Here is a 20,428-nt window from a genome sequence, read left to right on the forward strand (position 1 = left end):
TGTAGGACAGATACCTCAGAAGTTTTCTCTTGTCACTGTCTATTATTTGCATAAATACACACACACACATAAACTATACAAATAATGTGTATTCTCATGTATAATACAAATAAAGGACACATCGTACTATAAATTTTAAAAAACACAAAAATACAAATAGAATTTCAGTATTTTCTTTTCATTTCAAAAAGGATCATTTTGTATACCACCCAAAGTCTATAACTGACTGCCCCTTCTACACGTACCCACTTTAGAAACTGATAAATTAGAAATAGGAGAGATAGGTAGGAGGCTATAGTAGAAAGCTAAATGAGATGATGATAATATACTTAAACTAATCAATATGTAAAGTGAAATATCAATTACAAAGTAAATTACCTACCTATCTATATATAGATAGAAGTATATGAACATAAGAATGATATGAAGATACAGTTAACCATTTTGGTTAATCTTGATGATTAAGATATATGAGGTTAAAGAAAGGAGTCAGATATGTCTTAATCTCTGCTTTGAACAACTGCGTACCATTCACTGAGACAAGAAAAATAGGAAGAAGAAGAGATTTAGCAACCAGGTAAGTAAAGTTTGGCATGTGTTCGGTTTTGTTGACCTAGATGAATCCATGTGACAATATCTGTTAGTAGGCTAGACCTACAACTTTGGAAAGAATGTAGAATAGGTATAGAGGTTTTAGGATTAACTACATTTATGAGAGTTTGCAGACTGAAAACCTGTGGAATGTTTTTCTTGACCTCATGCCATATTTAAATTAAAATCAATTAGTTGATAACTTTTAAAAATTGATTTTACTCAAAAATTTGTATTGAATTTCCTTGAAAAATTGGAAGTGATGGCAACACTAGATCTGAGTTCAGACAGGGCAAAAACTTGCTAGAATTGGGTGCCAGCTGCCCAATTTAGATGTTTTCCTCCAGTTCAGTGCATCTCTTACCTGAACATCTTTACCCATTTTCATTATTTGCCTGGTCCCCAGATATTTGATTTTCATAATCTCTGAAAGTTATTGAAACCGTTGGACTAATTGATGTAGACCTCGAAGAAAGCACAGGGAGAATGAAGAGAACAGATCCTTAAAGAATTCTGGTGAATGACGTATGCACAGAGGAAAACTAAGGAAATGAAGGAATCACCAGAAAAATAGTGAAAGAACCTGGGGAGTGTGGTATTATAGATGTTAAAGGAAGATAGGATTTAAAGAAAGAGAGAGATGAATCAGATAATAATACTTAAAGGTCAACTAGATAAAGACTTAAAAGTTTGCTTTAGATATAGTAACAACAAAGCATTTATAACCTAATTTATTTCCTCTTTTTAAAATTCTGTAAGTCTCCTTTCTAACCAAAGCTTTAATAGGCTCCACATGTCGCACTGAGGAGATGTGTTGGTATTTTTGATGTGCACTAAGTAGGTATGTTGGGTTTTGGGTGTGCACTGAATAGGTGCATTGGATTTTGCTTTGCACAGAGTAGGGAGATTAATGTGTTTTCATCCTCTGCCCAGACAGTTGGTGAATTATAGCCTGCCATCCTACGAGATAGAGTCTAAAAATATCATTTCTTATTTTGAAGTTTCTAAGCTCCCCAATGATAAAATAACCTTGTAACCTTATCGTCCAAAGTTTAACCTGTTTCTTATATCCTGATTTTGGCTACTTATTTTACTTCCTCATTTTGAGCAGTAATTAGTTCACTTTGTTTGTTTTGCTCTGCCAAATGAGGAAAATACTTTTGTGACATTTGCTAAGATCATTAATGTTTCCTGACTAATTCTGGATATTAAGTCAGTCACTCAAACTTCCAGAAATTGTTTTTCTAAAGTGTCATTTAAAACGTTTTTTTCCTACAAGCCCCAATATTTTTTTGAAAGCGGACTTCAAATTTCTTCATTTTTTAAAAAATTTCTAGCCATCTGAGCAGCTTGATTTAATTCAGTAAAACAAAAGTTTTAACATGTATATAATTTAATATATTAATATGTTAATTTAAAAATATGTATTTAAGCTCTTCTGTGGCAGGACTTTCTAATTTTAGGGTATATAATTTTCCTAATTTTTTTAAATCTGACCTCAGCAGACCAAAGGCATCTTGCTGTGCATGAGCTATTGTATCTCAAGCATATTATGAACCTACCAAGTATCACTGAACTTTCAGGGAAATAAACTGAAGAATAGTTTTATGTTAGAAGGAAAAGAGCAATATCCATTGATTTAAGACCAGAATCTTTCTATTCTATGGTCGATGGCTATTAAGTGGAAAACTTAAAAATGAAATTTTGACTTTTTTAAAATTAATTTTTATTGTAGTGACATTGGTTAACAAAATCCAGTAAGTTTCCAGTATATAATTTAACAGTAAGCCATATATGTGTGTGTGTGTCTGTGTGTGTGTGTGTATTGCATTGTGTTTGACATGTTTTGATGGGTTATATTTGCAATTTCTCTTCTCATTCCTTTCCATCAATAATCTTTATTTTCAAAGCTGGGAAATAAATGGAATTACATACATGTAATTTCATGTCTACAGGAAGTTTACTGTTTATTATGTTCAAAAGTTAGGTTGTGAGACCAGACGTTAGAAAGCATTAAATCTATTACATGAATTAAGTTATTGAGAAAATCAAGAATAAAGTTAAAGGAGCTATCACCCTTGTTTTCGCAATCTTTTAAGAGATGTTTAATTCTAAATTTAACTTCCGTAATGTGAAATTGCGAATGATGCTTGTCCATTTTACAGAGAAGTAATGCTTGTTGTACAGTATAGACAAAATGTTATGATCTTTTTTTGACAAAGAAAAAAAGTCTATCACAAATACCCAGTATCTGTGTCTTTCTGTATGAGCATTTTCACTTGTGAGGAAGAATAGTTAGATCTAATTGTGTATATCCTTGGTAACCATGTTTATCATCCTATCCATGATGAGTTGTAAGGTGAGTATTTGACTGGAATAGTTTTGATATCCTCTTTCTGTAGGTTTCTGGAAAGTAATTGTTTTTCTCTTAGTAATGGAAGAGGAGGAGCAGTAATAGTCTTAAAAATCTAGTTTCATGACCTTTAACATATAGTCATTACAAAAAAATATTGGGTTTAAGGAATAACTACATGTAAAGTGTCACCAGACTTAGCAATCACAGTACTAATATTTTGAATCCATAATAAAAATCAAAATATCAAATATCTTATGAATGTTCTATTGTCTTTTGAGCAAAGCTAGCCCTCAGTTTAAAGGTAACAACATTGAACATACCTTGTTGATCAAGGTGCAGTTTCTGAGAATATTCAGATGAAATCGAAAATAGTAATGGGTTCATGAAGAACAAACAGGTTTTAATTTTATTTAAAGTGGAGATGACTTTTTATGTCCCTGAGCTAGAATGAATTTTAAACAACTATGACCATCGCTGCCACCACCTCAGCAACAAAACCAGCATCCAAAAAACAAACATGTTGATTTCCTTGTTTATATTATAGCAGGTAATTTGTTCCCACATTTCTTTCTCTTTCATCTTAGATTTTTTAGTATAAAAAATTCTAAAGTTTAATTGAAGTTTAATATATATACAGAGAAGTACACAAATCATAAATGTAGGGAGAGGAATTTTCACCAAGTGAAAACACCAATGTAGATGCTGCCCTTATGAGATAATAATATGTTACCAACAGTTCAGGAGCCCCCACCCCAGCAAGCCTCACGTAGTCACTGCCTGCTCATGGTGTTGTAACTTCTGTCATCATGGAGTCATATGTAGTTAAAATCATATAATTATATTCTTTCACCTTTTTTAAAAATTATGTTTGTGGAATTCATCCATGTTCTTGCATGTAACAGTGCTTCATTTTATTCTCCTTGCTCTATTGTGTGGCTATGCACAGTTTACCTGTTCATTCTATTGATGATAGACATTGGATTCTTCTCCACTGGATTATTATCAATAGTGCTGCTATGACTTTTTTTTTTTGTACATTGAAAAACACCATGTTATCTATTTCCGTTGATGTATATCTAGGAGTGTAATTGCTTTTTCCTAGTTTATGCATAGCTTTAGCTTTAGTAGTTTTTGGTAGATCACCAAAGAGTTTTAGAAAGTGGTTAACCAATTTAATCACCTATTAGCAGTGCCTAAAGGTTCCTTTTGCTCCATATCTTCCCCAACACTTATGATATTATTCATCTTTTTTTCCCCTCCAACAACAGAAATATATTTTCTCACAGTTCTGGATGCTAGTACCAGCATGGTTATTTTATGGTGAGAGCTCGCTTCTGGGCTTGCAGTCACCTTCTTACTGTATTCTTAGATGGTAGAGAGAGAGAATAGGAAAAAAAGTGGTGTGCGTGTGTGTGTGCGTGCGTGCGTGTGCGCTCTTAAATAAGCCATCTGGTAGGGCGGAATCTTATTGTGTTTTTAATTTACTTATGACCAGTGAAGTTGAGCACATCTTTGTGTGTGTTTATTAATCATTTTGATTTTTTTGTGTGTTTATATGGAAATTATTTGCCACATTTTATAGTAATCATTATTAATCTTCACAAGTTTTTATATATTATAGATAGGAATCTTTTGTTGGTTATAGGTATGTAATTAGCTTCTCCCAATGTGGCTTTTTCACTTTGTTTCATGAATATAGATTTTTAATTTTCTTCTCTTTTATTCTTTTCAGCATTATGAGTCCTGTTTAAATTTTTTTCATGCTCCAAAGTAATGTAGACATTCTCTTAATGTTTCTTCTAAAAAATCTTTGTTTCGTCTTTTATATAGGTCCAAGATTCATCTTAACTGATTTTTATGTAGTATTAGGTAAGGGTCAAGATTCAGTTTCTTCCATATATATATCCACTTGACCGAGCAGCATTTATTTAAAACAGCATCCATTACTCACTGCCATCTACATATAATTGATATTACATATCCAGTGTCCAGTTATGGTTGCATTTGTTTCTAAAATTTGTTTTGTTCCATCTATTTGTCTTTGTGCCAATACCACACTGTCTTAATTAACATAAAGAGTATCAGCTTTTCAGTGTTCTTATTTAAGATTGGCTTGATTATTTTTGGCTCTTGACATTTCCCTATAAAGTTTAGAATCAGCTTATCAATTCCTACTATAAAAATATCTTCTAGAGGTTTCATTTGGGGGTTATATTAAATCTAAACATTATTTTAGAGAGTAATGACATCTTTACAATAACGAGTGTGCCAGTTCATGACAGTGTTATATTACTTTGTATGATATCTGATTGTGTATGTATGTGTGTTTATGTTGTGTCTTTCCATACCTTTTATTAGATTTATTCCTATTTATTTGAAATTTTCAGATGCTGATATTAAAGTCAAGTATTTTTAAGTCTTATTTTCTAATTATCACTTATATGTAGAAATACAATTGATATTTGTATGCTGACCTTGTATTCAGCAACCATGTTGAAATCTGTTATTCTCATAGTTTACTCTGCAAATTCTTTTTTATTTCTTACATATAAATCTATGTCATAGATAAATACTATTTTTATTTTTTAATCCATTCTTCCTGTGATTCCATAATATATTTTAAATGGTCTTAGTATATCTTTTATTTCTTTAAGCTATCAGGGCATATTAGAAATATAAAAAATATAAAATAACCACTTACAATCCTACCGTTATTTAGTTATCATTAGTTAAAAATTTGTGTTGATATTTTCAGACATTCTAGATAGTTTATAGCTTTAGATTATAAGGGACATACAATTTTTAAAATGCTATTCTCATTTAATAATATGCCGTGGACACTTTTCCATGACAATATATTTTCTACATGATTAGTAATTGCTGTAAAATTTTCTTCTCTATGGATATAGTATGTCCTATTATTACAAATGAACATATTTGTTTTAAATATTTTACTATTATGAACAACACTGGAGTCTAACGAATGAGGTGTGTGTGTGTGCGTGCATTTCTTTTCTTTTTCTTTTTCTTTTTTTTTTACATAATTTCTTTAGGTGAAATCCCTAGAAGTAGGCTTTCTGTGTTAAAATGTATAGGTTTTTGAAACTTGCTGCTAAATTGCCTTTTAGAAATGCCGTGTAAATTCTCTCTCTCTCAGCGGCAGTATACTAAAGTTCCTGTTTCCAAACACATTGGCCTCTATTGAGATTCTCACCTTTAATGTATGGGTTCTTTGTTTTGTTTTCATATGAGTTAAAAATAAAACCTATAGCCTTTTTTGAATTTGTGCTTTCATGAAAATGTTTTGCCTTTCTTTGGGTATCATCATTCTCCTCACATTTTTGTCTTCAATTCCTTCTACTTTAAAACTGCAGGATTTTCAAATTGTGATATCTCATACACTCTTCCACTTTTGCAGAGGAGGAAAGAATATAAAAGTCATCAAAAGATTGCTGTGTAGTAGGCAAATAGTAGCACAAATTTCTAGATTCCTTCTCTGTGAAATACTCCTGTGAAACACTCCCTTGACATCCCTAGACACAGTTTAAATTAAAAACACAAATTTTAGTTGCATACCTTGTTTGTGTTGGGCAAGATGAATAAGATACAATTTCTGTTATGGATCTTTATCTCATGGGGTTCCCATGATACATTCATCTTCTTCTATAACAACTTTAGCACATGGCACAGTGTTTATTTACCAGTCTTTCCACTTATTAGATTGTGACTTTTATTTATTTGTATTTCTGTTCTGAACCTAGCAGAATGCCTGGCATATATAAGGTCTTTTTTGGGCAAATCACTTAATCTCTTTAAGCCTCAGTTTCCCCACCTATATCATGAAGATAAATGTATTATGTGCCTCATAGTGTTACTGTGACAAACTCAGGTTGTATATATAAAGTCTTTAACTTGGTGATTGGCAGATAGTATGCCATCAATAAATGGCAGTTCCTATTTCTGTTGACAACTTAAAGACCTTAATCATATTATTATTACAAGCACTTGGCTACCCATTGGTCTTGCATTCCATTCTTTGTGGATTGACAGTTACTTGTGCTTTTCAACTCATAACTAAAGTGATTTATAATTTTAGTGGCAAAAGAACAGATCAAAATATTTCCGGATTGGTGAATGCTTAAAGTCTAGATAGCCTTTCTATGTTCTATTCTCCGTTTTTGTTTGTTTGTTTGTTTTTTGTTTTTCTCTTCCTCTTTCCTTTTCCCGGGTCTCTGCCAGCACACTGATGTTTCTACGTATTTGTAAGACAATTTGCCATTAATATTTCCTCTCACTTTCTTCACTCCTAGGCATAGACATGCTAGAAACCACCATTCTTTCTTGTTGCCACAATTTAACTTAAAGATGTGAAGTCATCCTCAACCGGACCCCCACTACAGGAAAGAATTTGGTAGCAACTTGAAATACTCTTTGGAAAGTTTATATCCTTAGTGTAACAGTTTTAAAACAATCTTTTTAAAGATGTCATTATACTCTACTTCTGTTTTTCACTTATGACCTCCCCACCCAACTATCCCCTCAACCTTTTCCCCACAGTGGGTGTTTGGCTCAGCTGATCAAAGGAAGAGTATCTGTTTTACAAACTTTTGTATATAGTAAGTTAACCAAATATTGCTCTTTCTTCTTAATTTCTGTTATACTCTTAAGTTCCAGAGACTGCTTGTTTGGATCTTAGGTTTATCACAAGTGAACTATGAGAAAGTCTCATTTATTCAAGTACTGTGGAAATAAAGCTTGCTTTTTTGTTACTTGTTCCAAAGTGCTTTGTTAGACTACAGTTTTAGAAGTTTGTATATTTTTAATAATTTGCTATGGGAAGTCATTGGATATTCAAAAGAATTATGATCTGTATGTACCTTAAATGTTGGGATGAGTATATGTGTATGTATATATAATAGCCATTAAGGGTGTCTATTTGATCAATTTATTTACTTTTTATAAGACAAAAATTTATTTACTTTTTACAAGACAAAAATTTTAAACATTTCCATGCAAAAGATAAAACAGTACTATTAAATTAGTAAGTCTTCAAAATTGTTTTTACTTTGCATATTATGGTTTATGTCCTTTATGTGTGTTGAATATTTGGAACTTTAATTCGGAAAAGCAAAATGTGCTTCTTAGGCACTGCTTCCACTGTAACTGCCATGAAGCTAGATATAACACATATTTACACTTCACCATAAATCAATAGCCTTCTAATATTATCAAAAGTTTTCTTTGTTCTTTTAAAACAGCAGCATTTTGGTAACTTTAATCAGAGCCTGACGTGTGTTTCTTCTAAATGGTGTCTGATGTGGTGTCTCTCCTCAGTTCTCTGTGGTTTCCTGTTTTGTTTTTTTTTTTCCATACATAAAGGCCTTTTGATGTATTCAGCCTCATATCTTTATTCCTTTTAATGGTATATGAAACCTAAACTTTCTTATAACTACAACATAGTATTATAAGCCTAGCTCACCATTCATTTATTGATCTTGCCACAGACCACTCCTCTGGAATTCCTGCAGCACTTCCTTAAATATTCTGCCTCTATATTCTTTAGCATTACAGATCTTATTTTTACCCTAAAAGTGTGTGTTCTTCAAGGACAGAAATAGTATTTTGTATTTCCATAGTGATTTTTCTCTGTAGTACTATGTCTCAGCAATTAATAGATAGAATAGATCAGTGACTCTCAAAATGTTCCCTAGACCAGGAACATCAGCATCTCTTGGGAACTTGTTAGAAGTTTAAGTTCTCAGGCCCCACCTCCGTCATAATTAATCAGTATATTTTGAGTTGAGGATCAGCAATTTCTGTGTTAACAAATCCCTTCAGTGATTCTGATGCATGCTCAAATTTGACAAGAACAGCAGTAGATAATTATTGAATGAATGTGAAGGTTGTATGGTGATGCTTCACTGGGAAGATTGATATAGGATGGGACCAATTTAGTTTATTCTGCCAGAGTCTAATTTCTCAAGAGATAACTGATAAAGAAGTTAAGATTCAAATATATATAAATACAATTTTATAAGAGGATATGTATAGCTCTTATGCTGTCTTATTGTGAAAACCGCAGCCTAAAAAAATTTTAAATATGAACAGTTTCTTTCTTCTACCTATTCAGGAGTAGACATTTAACATCCCCAAAAGAGGAAAACTAAGTAATAAATAATGAGTGTTCCTTATTTTCATGGTGGGGAGGAGGTGGATGAATGTTAGAAATTGGTCAGGTAGGGGATAGGTTGGGAGACTTTTCCCTGGTTACCATTCTACACTATTCTAAATTTTTGAGCCATGTAAATATGTTACCTAATAAAAATTTTGATACATGATATTTAATATAAATAAGTTAATAAGTGTTTAATGAATAAAATTCCACGTGATAGTGGTGTGGTTCATTAAAAAATATTAAAGTTTACCTTTGCATTAATATAAAAGGTTAGATAAGATGTGCTTTTCATCTCTAGAAACATCGGGTTGGTGGCCGAAATGTGTTGATGACTTTCCACTGACCCTTTTCAGAATGGTGGATTGATCAATGGTGCAATGAACAGAGAATTCTTACCATATGAACCCATTGTCTTGGAATGATTTTAAGAAAATAGGGAGGGAGAATTTAGCTTGATTCAAAGTCAAATAATCTTGTATACTCAAAGAAGTCAGACACACAAGATTTTGACCTAATACCTCCTTTCAGATGTATTTTTAGAAATATCTTGATAGCCATGGACTGTTTGAGAAAAAATTGATTTAGATTTTTGTCACATTCTTAGCAAATGGAAAATGATCCAGTTAGCAAAACCCATTACATGTGTTCTGAATTAGGAACAATATTCTCAACTATTAGTCTTTTAGTACAAATGTAATTGTATTAATGTTATGATTGAATTATGCTGTTTCAATGCAAGGTATGTCTTAAATGATACTTGATTCAATTACTCATTTTTTTTTTCTTGCACAGAACTATTGTACCATGGAAAATATTCAGACAGTGCCTTCATGAGGTCCATCAAATTAGCTCCGGCCTGGAAGCAATGGCTCTAAAATCAACAATCGATTTAACTTGTAATGATTATATTTCGGTTTTTGAATTTGATATTTTTACTAGGCTATTTCAGGTAAGTTTCCATTAAATTAATCCTTTCTTTGACCTGCCTTCCCTCCTGTGTGTGTCTGCAATGTGCATATGCATTTGTATGTGCGTGTTTGTGTTTATCTGTCTTTCACACACATACACATGTACATATACACGAACATACTGGAAATAGTCTCATTTTTGGTAGTGTGGTAATTTTAAAGTAAGTCACTGGTATAAGTTTTTAGTCATTGCTATCAGTTTAGAGTTTTTTTTAGACTTTCAGGTCCTCTGAGCCTAATGGTTGCTTGTTAGGTTTGAGAAGATTAATGCAAAGGAGCTTTGTTTTAAATTCCTTATGTAGTTTTTCAGTTTACTTTATTAGTCTTTTGGGCCCAGTAACTGATATAACGTAACTTTCACAGGTGGTCATTTTGCTGGGATTGTATCCCAACTTCTCTCTTTTGCCTCTCACATTTATTAGGTGAGAAGGATAATAGTAAACTTGGAAATAGATAGCAAATTTATCCTTTTCTGCATAGAAGATTATTTTGCTGTGTACTGTTTTAACACTCGCTTGCTCATTCAACTATATGTTATAAATGTATTCCCATTTAAAAAAATATTTTTCATCAACATAATTTTCATTTTTCACTTGCTACATAATATTTCATTCAAATAATATGTCATTAATTTAACATCTCTCTTTTGGAAAATTAAGATTTTTTTCTCCTGTTTCCTCCCTAATATTTATGACTTATGTTAACTTTTTTATCCTGTTTATTATTTTTTTAATCAGTCCTTTAGAATTGTCTTTACATAGATATTTAGAGAAGCAGGTATCATTTTATGAGGAAAACCGGATGCTATCATTTTATTCTTTTGTATGCCTTAATGGAAGTAACCTAAACATAAAGACTTGAAATTTGTGTTTTGAATTTGGCTCTACCAGGGAATTCTATTATCTATGAGATTCAATTCAAGTAGTCACAAAATGAAAGAGTCCCACCAAAATCCTTATGATTCTGATAATATAAATTATATAGTAAGTAAAGTGACTTGATCAGAAACCAAGCTTGCTTATATTCTGACGCAGTTTTATTATTTTAGTCTGCAGTAAGATTCTGCTTAAAACATGCTTTCAACAAATTTTAAAGTATAATGTCTGTTTTCATGTTTCCCATGTTATAAGAATTTTGCTTCTGTGATTTATGACTCTGCTTGGCACTAGCCTGCAAGGATTGGGTGATTGATTTATGTAAGAAAACAAGATTGCATGAGATTAACTTATAATTTATGAAAGAACCTGTTAACAAAAGGCAAATTAACTTTTGTCAACAATACTTATAGAATACATTTTACATTTTTACAACTTTAAAGTCATAATTCTGCTTGGGCATTAGATAAATGATAAAAGTATAGAAAGTGTACTTTTGCTTATTTTCAGTTTATAGCAGTTCCATGATTATTCTCTTGGTATATATAAGTTCTCAGCTTAGATTTTTCCAATGATATTCAGATAAATTTTAGAAAAAGAGTATTTACCTGATAGTGATCATTTTATAATGAAACCTCTCCTTTCTTTAAAGGCTTCTTCCAAATACTTTATTTAACATGATACAAAGACACATTGAAGTAGTAAGAGCTTTGCTTCTTCCCCTTGTGAAGGAAGAGAACAAAGGTTATTTTCACACACTAAACTTGTTCATTCTAAGAAGAGAGAGAGGGATGAGAAAGGGAGGAAGGGAGAGGGCGCGGGGAGAGAGAGAGAGAGAGGGAGAGACAGACAGAGAGACAGACAGAGAGAAAGACAAAACCAGACTTAGTTTTGTGGGGAGCCTGGATAACTTTTTATTGTGGATGTTAAATGCTAGAATGCCTCAGAGTTATATATTAAAGGTATGAAGGCATCTTAGTATTCGTTAAATGCTTACCTGAACTGCTATTTAATATGTGCACATATTTTCTTATAAGCTGTTTTACTTTAAAGAGTTCAAAGTAATCTTAATACTTTAAGTTATGTATATCTTACTTATGCTCATTGGGATGGGGTAGGAAAATAATTTTTATAAGTAGCACTACTGTGAAAAGTTTTAGATAACAAAACCAAAATCTTATACCAAAGAGTGCCTAGTGTCTTTTAAAACACACAATTACAGAAATAGCTAAAGAACTTGTTAGCCCTCATATATTTCAGAGATTTTTTCTTCTTTTGGTTTTATTGTTCAAGTGCTTTGACTAATCATACATGTACCTTAAAATAAGATAAAATTGCTTCTATGAATAAAAAAGTAGATGTATCAAATTTTACTAATCTTTTTACACAACTTTAAAAATTGAGTAATCGATTTCTCAAGTTATATATTCTATATGAAAATGTAAGTTTGTGACTAAATAACTACATGAAGAACTATTCTGCAGATATGATATTGATGATTAACTGGCAGTGAATTTGTCTAGCTCTAAATGATCATATAAGTGGGGTATTTAGCAGAGTGGGATCTGAAAATGGGCAAGGGAAACATTCAGGATTGGGATCTGACATGGAGAACTAGCATAAGGGTTTGAAGAAGGAGTCACCAGAGGCTAGGCAGCGAAAGAAGTAAGAAAGCTGGGTACTAGTTACCCTTTCTCCTTTTCTTCCCTCATCCTGTTATTCTGCCAAAACTTGAACAAATGCTGGAGTCACTGGAAGGAACTTGTAATGGCTGCCTTCCTTATTTCCATCTCTTTCTTTTGCCTTAAACCCTCTCTTTTTCCTGTCCAGGTAGTTCAGAGATGCTGGGATTGGCAAGTACTAAAGTCCTGGGATGGAAATACAGGAATTTTACTTTTTCCTTTCCCCAGAGCTGCTGCTCCCCTTCTCCTTCAGTTTTCCCCACTACTAGAGAAGACTGAGTTGTTGAGAAATGGGGTAAAAAATTAGAGGGGGAGAGGGTGAGGAATGAATGATTTGGGGGAATATCCTCAGGAATATATAGCATCAGCGAAATAGGGAGAAAAAGAAGAGAAAGAAAATCACCCACTATAGCTAGGAGTAAGAGAGAGTACCTGGGCTGACTAGCCAAGGCCCCTCCTCCAGCATAAGTTTTAAGTTAATAAGTGGCTGTTCTTGAAAATAATAGAATTTGGGAAGACCGGAGGTATGAGTCTCCTTAATTCATGTCATTAATTTCTCACTCAATTTAGTCATTTAATATTCTCCAAATAATTTTATGTTGGTATGTGTGAAAAGATTTATTTTAAAAACAAATTGCAAAAATAATTCTTAATTTCCAGAGCACTTCATTTTGTCTTCTTTAAGCCATTAGTTGGCAAAATACTTAAAAAAAACAAAACAAAACAAAATGCTTAACTACCACGTGTTTCTGACTGTGGATTGCATTCACAAGAAAAACAGTACACAGACTTTTTCTATTACGTAAATATTTTTGCAGTTAGAAGCTGGCCCCCTGGATTATGTACTAAGAAATGGTTGCTAAATACTGCAGCCGTTGGCTCAAAACTCCAATTTTATTTTTTTTACTTGTATTTTCATCTGTACATTGGCTCTCTATGAAGTTCAGCATTTTTGAAAACATCTTTTCCATTAATTTGTGTGGACTTTAATGGAAGTGACCCAAATATTTTATATTCTTTCCATTCTCGTCTTTTGTAGATGGAGAAGCAGAACAAAACAAAACTCAGTGCCTATAATAGCAGTTTTTTTCCCTCAGTTTTAAAAACATATGCTGCTGTTCTTCCAAGTATTGTTTGTACAATTTTTAGTCATGCCTTAAGAAGAAAATTAAAAATGTATTTTGTTCAAGTACGTAGATAGAATCTCTCATAATAGTGTTCTGCAGAGCTCTTTTTTGCTCAATTAGATATTTCAGCATGCTGGGAAAATGCCCTAAAATTTTTTCTTATGTCAGAAAAGGTTAAAAAAACTCTTCATTAATAAATCATTCTTTCCCTTATTATCCTCATCTCAAGAGATAAAATCTCTGAAAACTTTTGCCTTGTAAATTTGACATGCTTAACAATAATGAGGAACAAATCTCAAAACAAAAGTAGAAGCCCTCTACCAATAATCATTTCTAAGATGACTATTTCAACAACTTTCACTTGGCAACATAAACCACCTTTTTTTTTTTCTTTTATGTTGAAAATTTGAATTAATAATCTGGCACATCAAATAAAGTATGCTCCCAGTTCCTTGAGGAAAAAAAAAAAATGTAGCTTCAGCCTTAAAAATATGGCAGGGATGATTCATTCACACCCTCAAGCAAAGTTGTCTGTCACTGACTGCCTTTTTTCTCTTGCCATGGTAACTAACTGGAGGGGCAACTAATCTTGTTAAAGAGAGAATGATATAAACCGTGTGTGTGTTTGTGTGTGTATTTCTGGGAAAGATTTTTATGTAACTCACTTCTAAACCATAAACCTTTTCTAATTTTATAAATATGCAAGGATAAACCAAAAGCGAATACAATGGATGTTACCATGGAAAGAACACTAGGCTGGGAGTCAAGGCCTTTTAGACAAGTCACTAATTTGAGGGAGCTGCTCAACAGTAGATGGCCGTGTTTGTGACACTGTGCATCAGTGCCAGTATACCTTTGGGGAGCAGGCGTGTTCCTTGCTCTTGTATAGCTTATGGTTAAACTGTGCCAAATCACTTACACTGTAATATGATTTATTGTTCCATAAAATGAGATACCTAAAAGTATAGTAGTGAACAAAACAGAGACACAGATAAGAAATGCCATGAGAGTTTTAACGAGGGTGATCTGAGAAGGCCTCATCGAGGAAGTGACCTCTGGAGAGATGAATCACACAGATATTTGGAGAAAGAATTCTGGTAGAGGAATCAGCAAATGGAAAGACTCTGAGGTGAGAGTGCAGCTGTGTTCAAGCCAACGGAAAAGGCCGGGGTGCCTAGAGAGGAAGCAGAAAGTGGGAGAGTCACAGCAGATGGGGACAGAAGAGGAACTGGAGATCGATCCTGTAAAGTCCTTCTAGGCCATTTATGAGGATTTTTGCTTTTACCCAAAGTTAGAGGATTTCGAATAGAAGAGTTATGTGGTTTACATTTCAAAATGATCACAGGTGCTCTATTGGGAATAAAATTTTTAGATAAGAGAGATTATGTGGTTTTCCTTTTTACTATTTCTAAGAAATCTGTTTTCTGCCTAATCATTTCTCTAAAAAGAGTAAGTTTTTGCATGTTTGCTGTTACATAATAAAAGTTGACCTAAGCCACATAAGCTTATATTCACGTTAAAAATACCCAGGAGAATTTTGGTGTGTTAAATGATGGATTGGCATATAATTGATAGTTGATATGATCTAGATAATATCTTTTAATTTCTATTTTTAGCCATGGGGCTCTATTTTGCGGAATTGGAATTTCTTAGCTGTAACGCATCCAGGTTACATGGCATTTCTCACGTACGATGAAGTTAAAGCACGACTGCAGAAGTACAGCACCAAACCTGGAAGGTAAGACTTTTTAGCAGTAATGTTACATGATGTCTATAATGTTACATGATGTCTGAAAAGTCCTTTATGGTTCATCTCTAAGTAACACTCATGGGGTAGAGGCTAGGGAAACACTTATAGGCCAAAATGATGCTTCTTAAGAGAACTTTTTTCTCTCCTCTTCTCCCCTCCCCCCACTTTTTTTTTCTCTTTCTTTTTTTAGGCGAGGCACCCCTTGGTTGACCTCACAGATTACAAGGACCTTTCAGTTTACAATCCCATATATTTTTTTTATTTTTGATGTCTACAGCACCAGGTCTTCCTAGGTGGTCTCCCATATGAGTACTAACCAGGCCTGACCCTGCTTAGCTTCTGAGATCAGACGGGATCGGGCTTGTTCAGAAGAAAATTCTTTAAAATGATACCTTGTGCTTTTCTGAACCTTAATGTTCATAAAGTGAAAAAAGACATGGTGCTATGAACTTACGGATTCATTAAGTTTCAGACTTATTTTCAAAATTGGAGTAGAATTTGAGCATATTGACTGTTTTCATGACAACTGCCCTTGTGTATAAAATTGTACGTGTATATTTGATGGTCAGTTTTACGTTCATTATTTTATTATTTTTCAAGACAATTTGGCTCTGTGATAAACACATAAGTACATATACACGCAGAATAAACACATATAAGCACATATATATAAGCCCATTGTAATAATCCAAACCAATTTCATGTCCATGGGAACTTCTTCCACAATACCTCATGCCTCTCTACATCCTCAGAATTTGTTTTATTTTCCAGATAAGCTGAGTGAGCCTCACAGAAGTTGGCTATTCGGTCAGCCCTTCTTGTCTGCCCAAGAAATCATACCTTTTTAATGGCAAATCTGGGATCAGAAAATGTCTCTTCCCTGGTGCACTCATTTTCCCCACATCCCATCTAGAAATGCATTAAACACATTTTGGCCGTTCATGCTATGGCAAGTGTTGTGCTGGGTGCAGCAATAATGATAGTGGAGACCTGTCCTTGCACACTCACATTTTAGTAAGGAGAGGTCATTCCAATGTCTATGAGTGTACTGATTTTTCATATAGGGGTCATTTCATTTTAGGAAGGAATTTGGTGTTTTTTTTTTTTTTTTAAGTCTACATTTTTCTTCTAATGTCATTTTTATTTGATCTGTAGAGCAAATGGTGTTGTCCTTTAATAAAATCTTTTTAATCACAAGCCAATATTGTTGATTTCTTCTAAGCCATAATGAAAATTTCCACCTTTTTTATATTTAACAATTCATATGGTATAGAAAAAGAAGATAGTGGGTGCAGAAAACAGTTTAGCTCATGTTGAAGTCTTCTGTTAAGATTAAGAAGACTTGGTTCTTATTGTGACCATGAGAGCAAGTCAGATATTTTGCACATTAACATTGACTTAAAAGAGTCATTTTGTTTCATTCAAGGATCTCTCAACCATGTTTTTCCATAATTTTTACTGTGTAGATTGGCATCAAAGCATCTTTTTGTTCATGAACTATAATTTGAAAGATATTGTATGATTAGAATTATGCAATCTTACAAATTTAATACAGAAATTATTTGAGAAATTATTCAATTATGTAAATATAATGAGGAAACTGAGTCTCATGTTTTCTTGTTCAAGAGCTGGAGATAGTTAATGACAGTGTTGGAAGCAAAAGTTAGGTCTCATTACTAATGGAATAGTTGGAGAGTGCCTTCTCAGAAGATGCCTTCCTTTTTTTCCCAGCTTGCCGTAACTATTTATTTTACTAAATTTTAGGTAGTTAAAGATGAAAAATTTAGTCTTTGGTAAATTATAATATGTAAAATGTGATGGGGTATTGGAAATGTGTTTAGAAAAACTCTCTTAGTAAACAAATACCATGATTTTGATAAATATTTGCTTTCCAGAATATCTTTAACTGGTCCTTTCTCTTGGAATGTGTTTCATCTCTTTGGCTTCATGGTAAAGAAAATAGTTGGGCCTTTTCCAAAGACATTTGGGTTCCTCGGGTTGTATTTTATTTGGGATCCAACTGGCAGCCACAAGTCTGTGTGGAATTGTTTTTATTTGATTAAGGATGCCAATAATTGATAGATTTTCAGGCTCTCTAGGAGAATGTTTTTTAACAACTTTAAGTTTTCCTCAAAGTTTCTATATGAGGTTCTTAATATTTAAAAATTACAACTTCTTCCTTTCTTCCTTTCTTTAAAAACCCAATTTTTTCCAAAGACAAAAGCACATTGAAATACGAAATAGGCAAGTTAATTGAATCCAATGACTATGTATCCTTTATACGTGCTAAATTGGTAAAGTTACTTTTACAGTACTGGGTTCATCAATAACTAAGGCATATTAAGAGATACGTATTTTTGCCATATATATAAAGCAGCCAGGTTACTCAAATATAGCCAACAGATTAAGTTGACCTACTTTTGATCTGCTTTAAGGGGTTATAAAATCCAAATACGGATATTATGATGGCAAGACTGAGTGCAATACAATTAAATGATCTAAAATGAAATAAGTAAATAGGTAGCTAAATTAATGATAATGATGCATTTAAAGCCCAGTCAGTGTCTCCTGTCATTGGGAATTAATTTTAAGGGAATTATCATTAATTTGATTTATATTTTTGAACTATTATGACTTCTTATTGAAAGACATTGAACTTGACAGGGTTAGATGGCAGCCATGAACTTATCTAGTTCGTCTTCTCATTAATTTAGGTCAGCTCTTTTGAGCTCTTACTTAAAGATGCATGGCTATAATACTTAAAAGAAAAAATATTTTTTAAACAAGTTATTAACAACTAAAACCTCATAATTTTTAAATTATAAAATATATTGGATTCCACAGTAGAAACTGGCTGAATTTCTGTCTGAGGTGAACAAATTAAATTTTTACTTTTCAAAAATGATTTATGTCATAGCTATTTCATACCACCATCACTTTTTTAGAGTACCCCCCTAATGGTGATGGCAGTAAATCACTTGATGGGTTTACAACTTTAATTATTTTCTCCCTCTGGAGATATTTAAATGAACTGATCATTGCTTTTTTTACATATCAATAAATGGAGAAGTACAACAGTGTTAAAGTAAGTTAGAAGATAGTAGTTTATATCAGGAATTCTAAATGATTATTTATTCCTTTGGTTAAAAATACGTTACAAATTGTGTAGTACTTATAAACATTTTTTTCTTCTGTTTTACAGCTACATTTTCCGGTTAAGCTGCACTAGATTGGGACAGTGGGCCATTGGTTATGTGACAGGCGATGGCAATATCTTACAGACCATACCTCATAACAAGCCCTTATTTCAAGCCCTGATTGATGGCAGCAGGGAAGGATTGTGAGTATGAGAAATGAAAGTCAGGGTGCTCATGTTCACAAATGTGAAAAATACAGACTGCTTTGAGATGGAGAAAATGGATAGTGAGGCTGTTGACATGGTTGTTTTTTATTTGAAGACTAAGAAATGAATGCTCCTTAGTTTTTGTTTTTTTATCTTTTAAAATAATTATTTTTAGGTAACCTAATTATTTGAATTTAACTATATGTTATGGCAAATAAATTCCAACATCAAATGACAATGAGTTTATATCTTTAATAGAAAAAGAAGTTGGAACTTAAAAGTTGTTTTAAAACAGATGTAAAACTGTGTTATGTGTTTTAATATACATAAAGAGATAATTCTTTAAAAATAATTACCAGAGGGGAAGGGAGTTAGGGGGCTGGAGAAAGGGGTGAAAGGTTAAAGAAGTACAAATTAGTAGTTGATAGATGGTCACGGGGATGGGGAACATGGCATAGGGAGTGCAGTCAGCAGTAATGTAATGGCTAGGTGTAGAGCCAGAGGGGTGATAGAGTAATTGGGGTGGGGGGATTGTTTCATAAACTATATAAATATCTAACCAGTGTACTATATATTTGCAACTAATAATAAAGTGCTGGAAAAAAAATAGAAAAAATAATTGACTTCTGTTGTCTCATGTAACCTTTAAATTGCTAGTTTTACTTTTTATTTTTACTAGTAGTACCAGATTTTCTTTCTTCTTTTTATCCTGCTCTCACCCCTTTTTTTATCTCCATTCTTTTAGTCACCGTAAGAATTTGTATTCCTGAACTCTATCTTACTAGCTCAATTCAGTTTATCTTAACCTATTTATTTTTTAATTTTAAAATAAAGAAGTTCTCCTTTGTTTTTTAGATTATAATGACTTTTCCCCCCAGACAGTTGAGGCAATCAATCTGATAGGTCCCTTCATAGTAAACATCTCTCTCATTCATTCTAGTCATATGCCATTCTCTTTATCCTTTTGTTGTATTTGCAGTGTCACTTCATCACACTGACTTTTATTGCCCTTTATCTTGCTGAGTAACTTTGAGATATATGATATAACTTGCTACAGTATGGATTGTTGTAGAAACCTAGCAAGAGAAAGTCCACTAGAGTCAGCAAAGAGCAAATGATTTAAGATTTACCTTTTCAAAAGTAATCGGAAAAAAAAAAAAGTGTTTTGTTTTTTACATGAGGGACCAGTATGGTATCTATGTGAAGAAAAATAATGCATTTTTAAAAGTTGTGAGCGTTTTAGAAATAGTTACATAAGAATTGTATGGCAAGCTGTGGTACCAAGTGCTGTAACTGCAAGATATTTGTTTTTAAGAAAATGTACCTGAATGGTTTCATTTATAAATAGAGGGTATGAATGGGCAAATCTGTAAATGGAATAATTTGATATAACCTATTTATATTGTTACAGTGCCTTCCATCTATTTTTCAGAAGTCAATCAAAAATAACACATTATGATTTGTAGTCATTAGTCTAGCCTCTGAACTCCTATAAATTAACTTAATATTTATACACACACACACACACACACACACACACACACACACACACACACACATA

General features: G+C 32.7%; 1 protein-coding gene across 8 annotated transcripts in view; it reads left to right on the plus strand.

Annotated features, from left to right (window-relative positions):
• The window catches only part of CBLB (Cbl proto-oncogene B), a 203,145-nt gene that overhangs the window by 91,697 nt on the left and 91,020 nt on the right, over nt 1-20,428 (plus strand). For all 8 annotated transcript variants that reach the window (XM_023527293.1, XM_011386115.2, XM_023527297.1 and 5 more), the window contains exons 5-7: nt 9,915-10,071; nt 15,391-15,512; nt 18,727-18,864. In XM_023527293.1, coding sequence (XP_023383061.1) covers nt 9,915-10,071; nt 15,391-15,512; nt 18,727-18,864 — 417 coding nt within the window. The remainder of the gene's footprint in view (nt 1-9,914; nt 10,072-15,390; nt 15,513-18,726; nt 18,865-20,428) is intronic.

Source organism: Pteropus vampyrus, unplaced genomic scaffold (assembly GCF_000151845.1).
Source record: "Pteropus vampyrus isolate Shadow unplaced genomic scaffold, Pvam_2.0 Scaffold1, whole genome shotgun sequence".
In the NCBI taxonomy this organism is placed as follows: Eukaryota; Metazoa; Chordata; class Mammalia; order Chiroptera; family Pteropodidae; genus Pteropus; species Pteropus vampyrus.